Source organism: Callithrix jacchus, chromosome 10 (genome assembly GCF_049354715.1).
Source record: "Callithrix jacchus isolate 240 chromosome 10, calJac240_pri, whole genome shotgun sequence".
Classification (NCBI taxonomy): domain Eukaryota; kingdom Metazoa; phylum Chordata; class Mammalia; order Primates; family Cebidae; genus Callithrix; species Callithrix jacchus.
The window spans coordinates 123,815,920-123,834,350 of record NC_133511.1 but is presented as its reverse complement, the minus strand read 5'-3'; the positions used below and the strand labels follow the sequence as shown (position 1 = coordinate 123,834,350).

The window sequence follows — 18,431 nt, the reverse complement described above, 5'->3', positions numbered from 1 at the left end:
GTACCATAGCCACAAACTACATATGGCTATTTACATTTGGCTAAATTAAAAATTTAGTTCTAGACAGATACGGTGGCTCACACCTGTAATCCCAGCATTTTGAGAGGCTGAGGTGGGTGGATCACCTGAGGTCAGGAGTTCGAGACCAGCCTGGCCAACATGGTGAAACCCCATCTCTTCTAAAATACAAAAATTAGCCGGGTGCAGTGGCTCATGCCTGTAATCCCAGCATTTTGGGAGGCCGAGGCAGGTGGATCAAGAGGTCAAGAGATCGAGACCATCCTGGTCAACATGGTGAAACCCCATCTCTACTAAAAATACAAAAAATTAGCTGGGCATGGTTGTGCGTGCCTGTAATCCCAGCTACTCGGGAGGCTGAGGCGGGAGAATTGCCTGAACCCAGGAGGCAGAGGTTGCAGTGAGCCGAGATTGCGCCATTGCACTCCAGCCTGGGTAACAAGAGCAAAACTCTGTCTCAAAAAAAAAAAAAATACAAAAATTAGCTAGGTGTGGTGGCACATGCCTGTAATCTCAGCTACTTGGAAGGCTGAGGCAGGAGAATCGATTGAACCTGGGAGGATGAGGTTGCAGTGAGCTAAGATTGCACCACTGCAATACAGCCTGGGCAATAAGAGTGAAACTCCATCACAAAAAAAAACAAAAAACATTTAGTTCCTCAGTCACATTAAACCACATTTCAATTGCTCCATAGCCATATGTGGTTAATGGCTAGCCTGCTAAATAGGAGACAGAAATTTCCATCATCACAAAATGTTTTACTGGATAGTAATGCTCTAGATTTCCAGATTTTAGGTGATTCTGGATAAATGATACACACTTCAAAAGGCCTAACCACAAGCAACATAGAACATTTAACAAAAGACAGTCTTTTCTGTTTTTTTATTTAACTGAGACAGTCTCATTCTGTCGCTCAGGCTGTGCAGTGGTACGATCTAGGCTCACTGCAACCTCTGCCTCCCAGGTTCATGCGATTCTGCTGCCTCAGCCTCCTGAGTAGCTGGGATTACAGACATGTGACACCATGCCCAGCTAATTTTTGTATTTTTAGTAGAGACAAGGTTTCACTGCCTCAGCCTTAAAAAGTGCTGGGATTACAGGCGTAAGCCACCATGCCTGGCCCCCTGCTCCCTTTTTAAAGATCATCTTCTGGCCGGGCATGGTGGGTCACACTTGTAATCACAGAACTTTGGGAGGCTGAGGTGAGTGGATCTCTTGAGCCCAGGAATTCAAGACCAGCCTGGGTAACACACAAAACTCCATCTCTACAAAAAATACAAAAATTAGCTGGTCGTGGTAGCACACACCTGTGGTCTAGCCACTCAGGAGGCTGAGGTGGGAGGATCACCTGAGCCCGGGGAGTGGAGGTTGCAGTGAGCCATGATGGCACCACTGCATTACAGCCTGGGCAACACAGAGCAAGACCCCATCTCAGAAAAAGAATTATTTTTACTTTTTTTAAACAATTATTTCCTGTTCTATAGAGAGGATTTTGGGGAATGCTTGCTTTAAAAATATGTATTTTATAGATAAGTCTCTACTGTCATCTTTGCAACTGGAGGATAGCATTTTACTGCTTTTGTAAAGCATTGGAAGAAAAACTGAAAACTGAGGGCTGGATAGGGTATGGAGCAGGTGGAAGCACTCTTCACCAAAATTAGCCAGGCATGGTGGTGGGCACCTGTAATCCCAGCTACTCGGAAGGGTAAGGCATGAGAATCACTTGAACCTGGGAGGTGGAGATGCAGTGAGCCGAGATCGCACCACTGCACTCCAGCCTGGGCAACAGAGCAAGACTGTCTCAAAAAAAGTTAAAAAGGGCCGGGTGCGGCAGCTGACGCCTGTAATCCCAGCACTTTGGGAGGCCAAGGCAGGCAGATCGCAAGGTCAGGAGTTCGAGACCAGCCTGATCAACATGGTGAAACCCTGTCTCTACTAAAAATACAAAAATTAACCAGGCGTGGTGGTGTGTGCCTGTAATCCCAGCTACTCAGGAGGCTAAGGCAGGAGAATTGCTTAAACCTGGGAGGTAGAGGCTGCAGTGAGCCAAGATCATGCCGCTGCACTCCAGCCTGGGCGACAGTGAGACTCCATTTCAAAAAACAAAAATAAAAAATAAAAACTCATTTCATTTTAACTAACATTTCCCAAATGTAGATGACTACAAAACTCCTTTCTTATAACTCATATAAACATTCTGTGGTATACATTTTGGGAAATATTATTAAAATATGTTTTTAATAATTAAAAAAGAAAACTCTGGGCAACAGTGAGACTGTCTCAAAAAACATAAAAATACTAAAAAATAAAAGACTATGTCCTGACCAAAAGAACGTGAGCAGTAGTAATATACGTAATTCCAGAGCCTACCCCATAAAAATCTTCCATTTGTAAGCTTTGCTCTCTTTCCCCATCCTTAGCTGAATGGTGAGAACTTAGAGACCTAGAGAAGGATGTATCCTCAAGACAAAAATATAAAACAAAACACTTGCCTGCATACACACACATTCATCTGACTGTGAAATACAAGAAAACTAAACATTTTTTGTATTATGCCACTAGATTTTAGGGTTTATTTATTATAGAAGCTACCTTATTTACTGTATTAATACAAGGATAAAGAGAAGATCCTATAAGCTCACAGAGAGGCTGGGCACGATGACTCAAGCCTGTAATCCCAACACTTTGGGAAGCTAAGGTGGGTGGATCACCTGAGGTCAAGAGTTCAAGACCAGCCTGGCCAACATGGTGAAACCCTGTCTCTACTAAAAATACAAAAATTAGCTGGGCATGTTGGTGCACACCTATAATCCCAGCTACTCAGGAGGTGAGGCAGGAGAATTGCTTGAACCACTCACTGCACTCTAGCCTGGGCAACAGAGTGAAACTTCATCTCAAAAAAATAAAAATAAAAATAAAAGCTTACAGAGAGGGGAAGAAAAAAGAAAAAGCCATATACAGAGTAATCAGAAAGATTTTTAGAATTTTCAATAGCAATGCCTGAAGTTAGAAAATAATGCTGCAATGTCATCAAAATTCTGAAGGAAAAATGAATTCTGGCTTAGAATCCTGTATGCCCAAACTATCAGTTAGGTATATGTGGAGATGTTTTCAGAGATGTAAGGTCTCAAGAAATTTACCTTCCAAACACTCTTTCCAAGGAAGCTACTGGAGCCTGAGATCCATCAAAGCAAGGAGTGAGCCAAGAAAAAAAAAAAAAGAGGGATTCAGGAAGCACAAAATTCAATGCAAGAGAAAAACTATAGAAACACTCTGAATAATGATAAAGGGAGGATTCCAAGATGACAGCTGTGCACCAGATACAGAAGGCATCATGTCAAAATTAGAGCAGGTCAGAAAACACTGCAGAAGAGTTTTTCAGGAGGATGAAACTGATATAATATCCGATGTACAGGAATATACTGAGATTTAGACAAATGCTGGAAGTTTGGGAGTTGACTAGATGATTGAAACAGACAATAAATTATTAGCTGAAAGCAAATTATAAACAAAAGTAATCATAGTTTTCTATATGGCTAAACTGCACTTTATGCTCATAATAAGTAAATATTCATTTAAATGGTTGGAAAATTATAACTACATAAGACACAAGGTAGAGGTGAAGATATTAAGGAGAGCAATAATCTTCTATGGTGGAAAATAAATAAATGCCTATAAAAAGGAAAATCAAGATATAACAATTTAGGGCTGAGCACAACAGCTGATGCTTATAATCCTAGCACTTTGGGAAGCTAAGGTGGATGGATCACTCGAGCCTAGGAGTTCAAGACCAGACTAGGCAAAATAGGGAGACCTCATATCTATTTTTTAAAAAATTAGTCATGCATGGTAGCTAGCACGTGCCTGTACTCCCAGCTACTAGGAAGGCTGAGATGGGAGGCTCACCTAAGCCCAGAAGGTCAAGGCTGCAGTGAACAGTAATTGCACCACTGCAGTCCAGATTGGGTGACAGAGCAAGATCTTGTCTCAAAAGAAATAAGTAAATAACATCTTGGCCAGGTGCAGTGGCTAACACCTATAATCCCAGCACTTTAGGAGGCCAAAGTGAGAAGACTGCTTGAGCCCAGGAGTTTGAGACCAGCCTGGGAAACACAGCAAGGGACTCTGACTCTACAAAAATAAAACAATTAACCAGGCATGGTAGCACATGCCTGTAGACCTCGCTACTTGGGAGGCTGAAGTAGGAGGATCATTTGAGCCCAGGCATTTAAGGTTACAGTGAGCTATGAGTGTGCCACTGCATTCCAGCCTGGTGACAGAGTGAGATCCTTTTTTTTTTTTTTTTAAGATACAACAACACAAACAAACATGTTACTTAGATACAAAGATAAATATTAAATAATCAATTAACAGAGTTGAAAGTATTAGCCTCTGGGAGGGAGAAAGATGGGAAGGGGGAGATGGGGAAGTGCACAGGGTATTGTTGGGGTTTTTTCGTTTGTTTTGAGATGGAGCCTCACTCTTCACCCAGGCTGGAGTGCAGTGGCGAGAACTTGCCTCGCTGCAACCTCTGCCTCCCGGCTTCAAGCAATTCTCGTGCCTCAGCCTCCCGAGTAGCTGGGATTACAAGTGTGTGCCACCATGCCCTGCTAATTTTTACATTTTTAGTACAGTGTTTCCCCATGTTGGACAGCTGGTCTTGAACCCCTAACCTCAAGTGATCTGCCCACCTTGCACTCCCAAAGTGCTGGGATTACAGGCATGAGCCACTACACCCAGTCAAAACCATATGTGTGTATAACCTACAAAAACTAAAATTAAATAAATATGTATATATATATATATTTTTTTTTTTACAAAAAAAAAAATAGATCCCTTACACTAACATGAAATGCTGCCCACAAAGTACTGGTACACAGCACAGTCATATGTATAGTTCTAGTTTTAAAAAACTGATATTAATGACTATGAGCATATGCATAGAAAAATCTAGAAGACAGATTATCCTTGGCAAGTGGGGGGATAAAAGAAAAATGTAGCAGAAAAACCTGAACGTTAATAATCGTCTTAAGGGGTTAGATATCTGGAAAGTCTCTCTCTCCACAATATGTTTCTGTAATGTTTTATGTCAAGCATGTATCACCACGTTTCCTACCAAAATATATATATATAACATAGGCTGGGCACAGTAGCTCATGCTTGTAATCCCAGCTCTTCGGGAGGCTGAGGCAGGTGGATCACTTGAGTTCAGGAGTTTGAGACCAGCCTGGCCAACATAGTAAAACCTCTTCTCTACTAAAAATACAAAAAAAAAAAAATTTAGCCAGGCATGGTGGCAGGCACCTGGAATGGCAGATATTCAGGAGACTGAGGCAGGAGAATTGCCTGAACCCAGGAGGCAGAGGTTGCAGTGAGCAGAGATCAGGCCATTGCACTCTAGTCTGGGCGAGAGTGAGACTCCATTTCTAAACAAACAAATAAATAAAACCATAATTACACAAAGCTTAGAGACAATAAGGAGAAGAGAAATGCCCCCATTCTAAGTGGGCTAAAGTTCATTAGGCTCAAAATGCAGAATTGAGTTTCTTGCCAAAAACTATTGCAGCTGAAGTCCTTTCCTTTTTATTAAATCAACCTTGCTACCCTGGCTACAGTTTACTGGATTAGACTATTACAACCATACACAGACCAGCTATCATCCTAGACACGTCTTCATGCATTTCTCTCATGAGTAGTGGGAACCCTGCCCAGTTAGAGTGGAGTTCATGCAGAGAAAGAGCAAACTAACCTGTCGTACTACTCTTGAAGATGTTTAATATTAATACACAAAGAGAAGACAGGTCATTCCGGTTCAGGTAAGCAAATGTCTTGTAAAGCCTACTTTACTATCCAATCTCAACTTGGCGCTCAAATGACTTCTCTAAGCCTGAAGGAACAATTCCACTACATTCCAAAGTACCCTTCAATAAACCACACACAACCCACAAAAAAACAACCAAACAAGCTAACATTTCAAGTTTAAGAAAATTCACTGTTTCAGAGCAGCTCAATGCATCAGCTTTCCCTCAAGACCACAGGCAAAAATGATAAAAGCATGAAAGCCAAATGGAAGAGATATTTTCAAACTAATCACAGGTCATGATTATTTAAGTATACACCATTCATCATTTTTTCCTTTTTTTTTTTTTTCGCTTTTTTGCAACTGCCAAAATTTAGACTTGGAAAAACAAAAGTAGGCAAAACTCCATGAAATGTAATTTTTCTGTGAAAAAGTAGGTTAAAATCAAGAGAAAAATAAGGTTGTTTCTGAGCAATTTTAACTTAAACCAGTAAAATAATCTATGGTAAGAGTCATTCTACTCACCTTTCCTGTATGACACATTTGTAAATCTACCACCAGATACTTATTACATAATCATTTCATTTTATAATTATGAAACAATCCTGGAATAACAAAAGATTGACTAATTTAAATTTTTAAATAAGCTATGACATAAACCATGACAAGAGATAGAAAATCAATAATTTTTATTTCTTTACTTACTAGTTGTTACACAATGAAGAGCATTTGTCTGGTGCTTAGAATTTAATCCTTCTATGGAAATCACTAGCTGCCCTTCTAGCAGTGCTCCCTTTGATACTTCTATGTCACACTTCCAGTGAATTATTAAAAATCTCAAAATCTGAAAGGAGCACAATTCAAAGAAAACATAATCTTTAGAAATCACAGTAATAGCTCTACGATTCAGTCAAATTAGTAACTCTAATTTCCCCCCCAAAAAATTGTATTCTTGCTTCTAAAATGTCAGATTTAGGTTTGTTCAGAGTATTGTGTCTAAACAAAATAAACAGCTAGAAGATTGACATAAGAAAGGAGATAGTAAAATTCAACACGATGCCCAATCAGACAGGAAATTGAGACAATAAATTGCTTTATTCAGAACATATTCATCTGGAAACAATAATTAGGGAAAAATTAAGTGGGAGTTTTTCTTGTTACTTTTTTCCTGCCCCAAATAAAAGCCAACATGAAGACTATGAATAAGAGTGACATCTGGTTATGAATCATCTTTATCTTTCATTAAATCAACACTTTGAGGGTCAGAATACTATTTACGAGTGCTAATGCTGTCCTGTGCAGTGACTTACACCTGTAATCCTGCACTTGGGGAGAACGAGGTGGGAGGATCGCTTGAGCCCTGCAGTTTGAGATCAGCCTGGACAACATAGCTCTACTAACAACAACAAAAAAAAATCAGCACAGCGAAGTAGTGTGTGTGCCTATAGTCTCAGCCACTGGGGAGGCTGAGGCAGGAGACTCTCTTGAGCCTAGAAGGTTGAGGCTGAAGTGAGCCCTGATCAGGCCACTGCACTCCCTACCTGGATTTGAATCCCTGATGTGCCAAATTCTAGCATGTCACCGTGGGCAAGTTACATAGATTCCTCATCTATTAAAATAGGGATAAAACTACCACATAGGGCTGCTGTTGAAGTAAACAAATAATATGTGCAAGGCTGAATGTGGTGGCTCATGCCTATAATCCCAGAACTTTGGGAGGCCCAGGTGGGAGGATCGCTTGAGCCCAGGAGTTCAAGACCAGCGTGGGCAACCTAGTGAGGCCCCCACCTCTACTAAAAAAATTTTTTTTTAATTAAAAATATGTGCAAAATGCTTAACACAGTACTTGACATATAGCAAATGCTTAACAAATATGTTGTTATTTCTAAGTTCTACTGCAGTAAAGAATACACACAATATTTTAAGTTGAATAGGACTCCAAGATGTCTGAATAAAACATTTAATTGGCCAGGTGCAGTGGCTCATGCCCCTAATCCCAGCACTTTGGGAGGCTGAGGCAGGTGGACCATCTGAGGTCAGGAGTTTGAGACCAGCCTGACCAATATGGTGAAACCCTGCCTCTACTAAAAATACAAAAGTTAGCCCGGCGTGGTAGCATGTGCCTGTAGTCCCAGCTACTGGGGAGGCTGAGGCAGGAGAATTGCTTCAATCTGAGAGGTGGAGATGGCAGTGAGCCGAGATCGAGATGCTGCACTCCAGTCTGGGCAACAGAGCAACCCTCCATCTCAAATAAACAAAACCAGCATTTAATTGAGACAAACTGAAAATAAAATATATTTCCTTTATTTTTGGGGAAAGAGAGGGGACAGAGTCTCACTTTGACTCCCAGGCTGGAGTACAGTGATGATACGATCACAGATCACTACAGCCTCAACCTCCCAGTCTCAGGTGATCCTCCCACCTCAGCCTCCCACGCAGCTAGAAGCGCAGGTGCCCGCCATCAGAGCCTGCTAATTTTTTTTTATTTTTTTTTTTTGAGACAGTTTCGCTCCTGTTGCCCAGGCAGGAGTGCAATGGCACGATCTTGGCTCACCGCAACCTACACCTCCCAGGTTCAAGTGATTCTCCTGCCTCAGCCTCCCAAAGTGCTGGGAATACAGGCTACCCACCGCGCCCGGCCAACTCCCATTATTATTCATGCAAACAGATTCTCACTTTTATAGGGAGGCAACAGAAGGAAAATTATTACTTCCTTTTTAAAGGCAGGAAGATCTGGGAACTAAGATCCTCGTTTGTACTAGTTAATAAGAATGGGGGCCAGTCGCGGTGGCTCACGTAATCCCAGCACTTTGGGAGGCCGAGGCGGGTGGATCACGAGGTCAAGAGATCGAGACCATCCTGGGCAACATGGTGAAACCCCGTCTCTACTAAAAATACAAAAAATTAGCTGGGCATGGTGGCGCGTGCCTGTAATCCCAGCTACTCGGGAGGTTGAGGCAGGAGAATTGCCTGAACCCAGGAGACGGAGGTTACAGTGAGCCGAGATGGCGCCATTGCACTCCAGCCTGGGTAACAAGGGCGAAACTCCGTCTCAAAAAAAAAAAAAAAAAAAAAAAAAAAAAGGAATCCCGAGGCTTTCCTTGATAACAAGAAACAGGCAGAACGCCCGGGGGGCCCTCTCTCGGGTGCCCTCAGCCTGTGCTTCTGTCAACCGCCCAGTACTCCTCACAGCTGCTCAGCATCCCCCCAGGCCCCGGCCGTGAAGGTGGGTGATGGAGTGCGCACACGTGGCGTGGCCGGCGCCAGGTGCTAGTGCCGTCTTCCAAAGCAGCTCCGAGAGTACAGGTGTGGCCTCTGAACCTCGCCCCGTCACGTCCAGCTGCTCCGGACCCAGGAACCGGAACCTGCACCTGCACCTCTCCCTCGCTCCCAGTCTGCACGGATGGGTCCCTCCATGCCTCTGTCCTGGCGCCCCGACTTCCCCCCAGGGCTGGCCCCTTTGCTCCCCTCCTTCCCGCTCCCCTCCCAGCACCCGGTGCGTGGAAGACAGTGGGCTCCGGCGTGCACCTCCCGGGTGTCCGCCGGTGCTCGGCAAACGGCGCAGCTTTCAGGGCCGTGGGCTGGAGAGAGGACGTCGTTCCCCACAGAGGACCCCGCGAGAGAGAGCCCTCATCTGCTCCTACTTCCTCGCTTCCCGAACCTTCCTCCTCCACTTTGGCGACGCCCGACCTCTCTCCCCAAACTTTGCGGTCTCCTCACAAAGCCCATCTCCTCAGAAAGTGTCCGCTTGCTTTCCCTTCCCAGCATCACCTCGAACACAGTCACGGCCGTCCCCTCCATGCCGCACGGGGAACAGCAGCAACGCCCAGTCGAAAAGGTCCCGCCCGCTGCCGCCGACCCCTCCTCAGCCCCGACTTGGAACTCCGCCAGTGACCACGCCCGAGCCCACGCCCACGCCCACGCCCGGCAGCGCGAGCCCGTCTCTGCCCGGGCGCGGGGGCGCGCGCGCGCGCGCGCGGGCACGTCCCGCCCACCTGCCCGCCGCGCCTGCGCACTCGACGCTGCACAGCCCGAGGCCGAGAGCCGCGAGCCGCAACCAGGTTCCTCCCTGAGCTGCTGAGCGCCCGCGGTGCCTGTGGGTCCGCAGGTGGGCGGTTCAGGGCGGAGAAGAGCCGGCGAGCGGCTGCGGAGGCTGGAGGCGAGCGGGAATGAGGCCAGGGCACGACTCCTCCCTCCTGAAGACGCTTTCCCACCACGGCCGCGGCGAGATGCGGCCCTTAGCCCTTGTCCGGGCTTTGGCCGCCCTTCGAGCTTTCCAGGACCCTTCCTTTGGCTGGAAGGGGTGAAGGTGCCGGCGCGGGGCTTTCAAGCGAGTTGGTGATGGAAGAACCCGCCTCGCCTACTGCCCTTCGCCTACTGCAGAGGCTACCCCGAGTCTCCCAGGCCAAGCACCGGATCCCAGACTTAGCAAAGAAAAAGACGGCCAGTTAAAATTGAATTTCATATAAACAACGAATTTTTTAATAAGCATACACTTACGTAGTTTTGGGACATATACTAAAAAAGTATTAATCTTAAATTAAAAACAACGCCCCGGGCCGGGCGCAGTGACTCACGCCCGTCATCCCAACTCTTTGGGAGGCTGAGGCCAGTGGATCACTTGAGGTCAGGAGTTCGAGACCAGCCTGGCCAGCATGGGGAAACCCCCATCTCTACTGAAAATACAAAAAAGTAGCTGCGTGTAGTGGCGGGCGTCTGTAATCCCAGCTACTTGGGAGGCTGAGGCAGGAGAATCGCTTGAACCCGGGAGGTGGAGGTTGCGGCGAGCCAAGATCACGCCATTAAATTCCGGCCTGGGCAAAAAGTGAAAGTCTGACTTAAAAAGAAAAAGAAAAGAAAAAAACGACGCCCCGTTCTTTACCTGGCAAGCAGCCCCAAGCATCTCCCAGCCTAATTCAGGGGGCCCAACTTCCCCCGCAAAGGTGGGACCTGGGAGCCGAACCCACACCATCCAGGCCCCTTTCCACATTGGACTCTGCACTGAATGTGCCAAGGCCAGGAACTGGGTTTTTTGGACTTCGGCTGACAGAAGAAGCTCGGGTTTTCCAAGTGCATTCCCGGCTGGAAGAAAGAAGGTGGTCCTGCGGACTCCAGCTGCTGCTTTGCCAGGTTCTGGGAGGGGCATGGTGACAGGGACTTAAGCCCATAACTGCTGGTGATCTATCTGACAGCCAAAAGAAAACCCTGATGAGAGAGATTCCTGCCTGGCAAACAGTTGCCCAAGGAGAAGGGTGGGACAGGGTGTTGGCTGCTTTCCTTCAGGGAAAATTCTTCCACCCCAGCTCCAAAATACCAGGATTGGACAGAACAGGCTGGGGAACTGGCAGAGTGCCTGCCCAGTACACAACCTTGGTGCTATTCCAAAGAACATGTCTATGGAGACCTGAATCATACCCTTCTCGAGTCTGTGCTCAGTGCTGTTGCCTCTCCTTCCCATTCCTCCCCATCTCGGTTGCTCACAGGTAGACCTATTGGAGCAAGGTAGTTTTGATTTCTGGAAAATTCATCATAACCATCAAACTTGATAAACAGCTGGCATTTGAGGAATCATTGGAGTCTTATTCTTCCTTTCATTCCACCCTACCCCCCAGCTCCCCATCCCCACCCCCGTCTCTTGTCCTTTTTAAGAGGAGGAGTTGCCAAGGGGAAGGGAGCACTAACATTACTGAATGACCGCTTGTTGTCAGACACCACTAGCTCTTTACATAAATGATTTCATCCTCTCAACTATCTTGTAAGATAATTGTTATAACTCTTTTATGGGTGAGAAACCAAGGTATTGAGGATGGCTCTGTAAAATATTTCCCATTGTGGTTGGGCATGTTGGCTGATGCCTGCAATCCCAGCACTTTGGGAGGCCGAGGTGGGTGGATCATTTGAAGTCAGGAGTTTGAGACCAGCCTGGCCAACATGGTGAAACTCCACCTCTACTAAAAATACAAATTAGCCGGGCATGGCAGCACATGCCTCTAGTCCCAGCTACTTGGGAGGCTGAGGCAGGAGAACTGCTTGAACCTGGGAGGTGAAGGTTGAAGTGAGCTGAGATCATGCCACTGTACTCCAGCCTGGGTGATGGAAAAAAAAAAAAATCTCATTGTGAATGTTGGCCCAACAGAACTGCTCCACCTTGAGAATGGCATTGGGAATGAAGGTGAGTTGGTTTCCTAACTTCCAGCCCTTGTCCTGGGAAATGAGCCCCTAGCTTTCAGCCCTTGTCCTTGGACTAAGCCTCAGGGATAAGGCTTTAATGGAACACCCAATACCACCCTAGAGGCAGTGGAGGCCTCTCAAAGGTAGCCGGGGACACAGCTGCCCTCCCTACTGGGTAGAGGGAGAAGCAAGGAGGGAAGCCTCTGGCAGAGGGTTTGCCATCAGGACTTTCATAGCGAGACCCTTGCATTCAGGCAGCCTGCAATATAGGCTTGATATCTGGTGAAAATCCACTCTGTGCTAAGCACTCATCACTTTTTCTTATTCATCTTAAGCAGTTCTCCCAATCATGTAAGGGTGTAAGGGAGATGTTATCTTTGTTTTAGAAATGACAAAAACGACGATCCAAGAAGTTGTATGAATAAGCCAGGCATGGTGGCTCATGCTTGTAATTCCAGCACTTCGGGAGCCCAAGGCAGGAGGATTGTTTCAGGCCAGGAGTTTGACACGAGCCTTGGCACTAGAGTGAGACCCTTTCTCTACAAAAAAATTAAAAAATTAGTCAGGTACAGTGATGCATGCCTGTAGTCCTAACTACTTGGGAGGTTGAGGTGGGAGGATCTTGAGCCCAGAAGCTGGAGGTTGCAGTGCGCTATGATTATACCACTGCACTCCAGCCTAGTGACAGAGCAAGACCCTGTCTCTAAAATAAATAAATAAATAAAAATTTAAAAACTGCTTTTTGCTCAGACCCCATCCTCAGAGCACTAGAATGTCAGAGCCAGAAGGGACTTCGGAAATTATCAGTTATCTATTAAGATGAAGAAATTTGAAGCCCAAAGAAACTAAATGACCTGCCCATGGCTAAGGTCACCCTAGTTAATTAGGTCAACTGAGGAGGCTTTGGGTAAGGCCCTAGGTATTTTCAGCCCTGGCCTTCTGGGTCTCATTTATTGGCAGTGTCTGTAGAGAGCCAGTTCTTTCCCGTCGTTACACTAGGTGATATATTGAGTCTGCCTCCACTTCTGTACCCACCTCAGAATTTAGATTACTGTTTTATGTCGTATTAGTCCATTCTCATGCTGCTAATAAAGGCATACCCAAGACTGGGTAATTTATAAAAGAAAGAGATTTAATTGACTCACAGTTCATCATGGCTAGGGAGGCATCAGGAAACTTAGAATCATGGCAGAAGGGGAAGTAAACACATATGTCTTCACATGGTGACAGGAAGGGGAAGAATGAGTGCCCGGTGAAGGAGGAAACCCCTTATAAAACCATCAGATCTCTTGAGGACTAATTCACTATCAAGAAAACAGGATGGGGGAAACTGCTCCCATGATTCAATTATCTCCACCTGGTCCCTCCTACGGCACATGGGGATTATGGGAGCTACAATTCAAGATGAGATTTGGGTGGAGACACAAACCACATCACATGTCTACTTTGGATATCCTGTTTATTCTGAAAAGAAACCCTCTATTTGAGACACCCCGCCACACACAAGAAGAGCCCAAGATTGATTCTGACCCACAAGGGTTTGAGTGGAACAAGAACATCCCAGGAAATGCTCCCAGTGCCAGTGAACAGTGACATTTTAGGGACTGTTGAACTTTCTTTGCTTTCGAATGTGTCCTCTCTGTGTATATCACTCCTAGACACTTCTCAGGCCCCACCTTGTTTCTCAGGCTCCCCTAGAGCATTCAAATACCCTGAAGAGGCTGACCCTAGGAACTTAAGTGGAAAATATCCTTGAGGTCCCCTTTTCCAGCCTGATGCAAAAGGAAGTCTATTTGAGAACTCTCTCCCCTGGGAAAGAATCAAGCAACTATTAAACTGTTTCCCATCTAGACAATAGGAAAGGGTTAACTGCTTCTCTCGGGTCCTGAGCAAAGTCTGTCCCCTACCAGTTCCCATAACCGGGTTTCCTGAAATGGAGCAGGTCCCAGGTGCCTCTCCACTAATCACATCCTTGAAAATGGGGCCGTGAGGCTCAGATTAGCTCATCCCTTCACCTTCTTGAGGCCTTCTCCACCTGGAGCACAGAATCTGGGGCAGCTTCACCAATCACTTCCCTCTGCTTTCTTATCAGGGGTCAGACAGGGATGTTCCAGCGGAGGAATATTATTAGGCTAATGGGGGCAATTAGAGACCATAGTGGTGCTGACTTCTGTGCAATTCTTGGACTACAGCATCTGTTCTTCCTCTTTCTAAGACTTAGAAGAAAGGAGACATTCTTTTCCTGGGATGATACCAAAGTTTGTATAACAAGAGTATTTCCTTCTTCACCCTCATTCCCGGTTTTCTTCCTCTCCTTAGAGTAACTGACTATGAAACTGGCTAACTTCCTGTTTTTCCTGGCCAATTCACCCTTTGCACAAAGTCTGATTTCTCATCCACCAGTAGCAGGTGCTGGGCCAGCCCAGGAGATTTCATTCCTTTCCTATTATTGTCCAATTTTTCCTCAGCCTACATAGCCAATAAAATCTACATCACAAAGTGGTTCTTCCCTCTGTAACTGGCTTTTTTTGTTTTTTTGTTTTTTGAGGAGTTTTGCTCTGGTTGCCCAGGCTGGAGTGCAATGGCACAATCTCAGCTCACTGCAACCTCCACCCCCTGGGTTCAAGCGATTCTCCTGCCTCAGCCTCCCAAGTAGCTGGGATTACTGGTGTGCGCCACCCGTACTCAGCTAATTTTTGTATTTTTAGTAGAGATGGAGTTTCACCACGTTGGCCAGGCTGGTCCCAAACACCTGACCTCACGTGATCTGCCCCCCTTGGCTTCCCAAAGTGCTGGGATTACAGAAATGAGCCACCATGCCTGGTCTGTAACTGGCTTTTTACCTTGTCTCTAGGGCTGGATTTGTCCTGCCAGCTGATGTCCACCGGAAGAGATGTATTCTTTGTGACCTAGAAGCCTTGTGAATACAAACAGCAGTGTAATCTGGTCACCTATGGCCAAGTAAACCTATTGATCCAAAAGCCAGATGATCAACTGTATTTGAAAGACATGTAGGCTAAATTGAGACAAAAATTCTTCTCCCAGCAGCCCCATTAAAGAGAACATTGACTCCACATGTTCATCTTGGTTCGGTCTTTGTGTGATTACAGAACTCTGAAGCACTTTGCCAGGAAAACAGGTGTACAGTCTTTAAAGCTAGTAATCTAGAACCTTAGATGAGCTGATTTTTCACTGATCTCTAAAAGTTGACTTGGTGGACACAGTGGTCGCGCCTGTAATCCTAGCACTTGGGGAGGCCTAGGTGGGAGGATTGCTTGAGCCCAAGAGTTGGAAACCAGCCTGGGCAACATAGTAAGACTCTGTCTTAAAAAAAAAAATTCAAATTAGGCCAGGCACATTGGCTCACACCTGTAATCCCAGCACTTGGGGAGTCCGAGGCGGGCAGATCACTTGACCTCAGGAGCCCAAGACCAGCCTGGCCAAGGTGACAAAGCCCTGCCTCTACAAAAAATAAATTAGCCAGGCCTGGTGGTGAGCCCCTGTAGTCCCAGCTTCTCATGAGGCTGAGGTGGGAGGATTGCTTGAACCTGGGAAGTGGAGATTGCAGTGAGCTGAGATTGCATTGCCGCACTCTAGCCTGGGCAACAGAGTGAGACCCTGTCTCAAAAAATAATGATAATGGCCAGGTGCGGTGGCTCACACCTGGAATCTCAGCACTTTGGGAGGCCGAGGTGAGCGGATCACAAGGTCAAGAGATTGAGACCATCCTGGCCAACATGGTGAAACTCCATCTCTACAAAATACAAAAATTAGCTGGGTGTGGTGGCTCGTGCTTGTAGTCCCAGCTACTAGGGATAGGAGACTAAGGCAGGAGAATTGCTTGAACCCAGGAGGTGGAGGTTGCAGTGAGTCGAGATCATGCCACTACACTCCAGCCTGGCAACAGAGCAAGACTCTGTCTCAAAATAATAATAACTATTACTATTTTAAAATAATAAAGTCAAGGCCGGGCATGGTGGCTCACGCCTGGAATCCCAGCACTTTGGGAGGCCGGGATGGGTAGATCATGAGGTCAAGAGATCAAGACCATCCTGGCCAACATGGTGAAACCCTGTCTCTACTAAAAAAATACAAAAATTGGCTGGGCATGGTGGCACACACCTGTAGTCCCAGCTACTCAGGAGGCTGAGGCAGGAGAATCACTTGAACCAGGGATGTGGAGGTTGCAGTGAGCCGAGCTTGTGTCACTGTGCTCCAGCCTGGTGACAGAAGGAGACTCTGTCTCAAAATAATAATAAAGTCAATTTGATTTTCATCTGTTCTAGCTTTAATGCCACTTCTGACTTCTGTTTCCCCAACTTTTATTCTTCCCAATTGGAAAGAGACCGTGGAATCAATCAAAGGTCTGAAAGGGTCAGGATGTCTCAATTCTTTTCCCATTTTACCTCTTTCTTTTTGTTTTGTTTTGTTTTTGAGATGGAGTCTCACTCTGTTGCCCAGGATGGAGTGCAGTGATGTAATCGTGGCTCACTGCAACTTCCGCCTCCCAGATTCAAGTGACTCCCCTGCCTCAGCCTCCCAAGGAGGTGGGATTACAGGATGCATGCCACCACGCCCTGCTAATTTTTTTGTATTTTTAGTAGAGATGGGGTTTCATCACGTTAGCCAGGGTGGTCTTGATCTCCTGATCTTGTGATCTGCCCACCTCAGTCTCCCAAAGTGCTGGGATTACAGGTGTGAGCCACTGCACCAGAACTTTACCCCTTTTTTTAGGTGTTATGTTGTAGTTTTCCATAGTAAAATAGGAAAATTCTCCCAGTAATATAGTTAAAATCATGTCTATGAAACAACCTGAGAGTTTTAGAATATTTAAATTAGAAGAAAAAATTTTTTTTGAGACGGAGTTTTGTTCTTGTTGCCCAGGTTAGAGTGCAGTGGTGCAATCTCGGCTCACCGCAACCTCCGCCTCCCAGGTTCAAACGATTCTCCTGCTTCAGCCTCCCCAGTAGCTAGGATTACAGGCATGTGCAACCACACCTGGCAAATTTTTGTATTTTTAGTAGAGACAGAGTTTCACCCTGTCTGGCCAGGCTGGTCTCAAACTCTTGACCTCAGGTGATCCAACATCCACCTGCCTCCGCCTCCCAAAATGCTGGGATTACAGGCGCGAGCCACCATGGCTGGCCTAAATTAGAAGAAATCTTAAAGGTCATTTAATCTAGTATTTCCCAGCCAGAGAAGCAGTATTTTTTTCAATTCATTCCTTTATCCCCATCTCTTCTTTTGAATAGCCTCTCTCTACCTCCTTCCTTAACCTCTCTCTGGTATCCAAGGTGGAGAGTTGATCCAGTTTGCACTGTGTATTTAGTGTGTTTCGGGTTGGGAAACACTGACCTACTTCACCTCCCTATTTCATGCAGTAATCATTCTAACAGTCATAACAAGTCGACATCTAGCTTTCACTTGAATATCTCATGTTGGGAAATTTGCCACCGTAGAGGTAACCCATTCCAGCTTTGGGCAGCAGTGGGTTTGTAGGGAGCTTTTCATTATATCAAGCTAAAACCTACTCCCCTTCTCTGCCCCATGTCTTCCACCCATTGGTCCCAGATCTGCCCGTTGAACCCATAGAGAATCCATCTAATCCCTTTATAAAGGGGAGTGGGGAATACCCAGGCTCGTCATTGTTAACTTGTCACAGTGGCTCAGACCTGGCCTGAATGATTGTGTTATAGATATCCTGTTCTTTGTATGCTAGCTGTGTTCCTAAAACATTATATAAGCCCAGTTTTGTGTGGATCAAATCATTTTATACCTATTGGGAAGTTGACTTTTTAAAAGAAACCCTGTTATCAGTTCTTTCATAAACGGAAGAATCCTTTTGTAATGCAAATAATCTTCTCCATTAGCATTTTATGCAAATCTAGATTTTCGTACATTATGCTTTACCTAAGGCAAAGTTTGCCTACATACAAAACAAGTAAAATAATAACAGAAAGCTAACATTTATTGAGCCCTTATCTGGCACCAGTTGTCATGCACCTGACATGTACTATTTGATTTCTCATCACAATTTCTTTCTGGAAAATTATCCCCGATTTACAGATGAGGAAGTTAAACACCTCGTCCAAGTTCACACGATTAGAAAAAGATGGACCAGAATTCAAACCAGGTCTGCTGTCTTCACACCCTGGAAGTTTCAGAAGCCATCACAGTTGACATGACTAGCTACTAGCTGTGTGCCACAGCACAAGTCAATTAGGCTGAGATACCGAAAACTGACCTCAAATGTCTACAGCTTCAAAGACGTACACAAAACCTATTCTTTTCTGGGTGCCCTGGGTTTTCTAGTACAATTCAGTTTCCAGTGCAATTCAACTGAGGAACCCCAAAGCCTTCCCCTCAGTTATTAGTATTAAACAAATGCCATCAAAATTTATTTTAGGCAGATGGCTGCAGTCAGACATCTGCCTAAACAGTC

At 45.5% G+C, this 18,431-nt stretch overlaps 1 protein-coding gene across 13 annotated transcripts in view; it reads right to left on the bottom strand.

The window, feature by feature from the left end:
- TOP6BL (TOP6B like initiator of meiotic double strand breaks) overlaps positions 1 to 9,786 on the bottom strand; it is a 111,191-nt gene extending 101,405 nt beyond the window's left edge. For 6 of the 13 annotated variants that reach the window (XM_078341516.1, XM_054241097.2, XM_054241098.2 and 3 more), the window contains exons 1-2: positions 9,590 to 9,786; positions 6,524 to 6,662 (exon numbers count right to left, since the gene is read on the bottom strand). Coding sequence is in view for 5 of the 13 variants with exons in the window: in XM_054241097.2 (XP_054097072.2) it covers positions 6,524 to 6,662; positions 9,590 to 9,619 (169 nt within the window). In the remaining 8 variants the exon portion in view is untranslated. Of the gene's footprint in view, positions 1 to 3,158; positions 3,194 to 5,322; positions 5,445 to 6,523; positions 6,663 to 9,589 lie in introns of those variants that run through there. The other 7 variants (XM_078341517.1, XM_078341521.1, XM_078341519.1 and 4 more) reach the window with 5 other exon arrangements.
- Between the last annotated feature and the right edge of the window lie 8,645 nt (positions 9,787 to 18,431).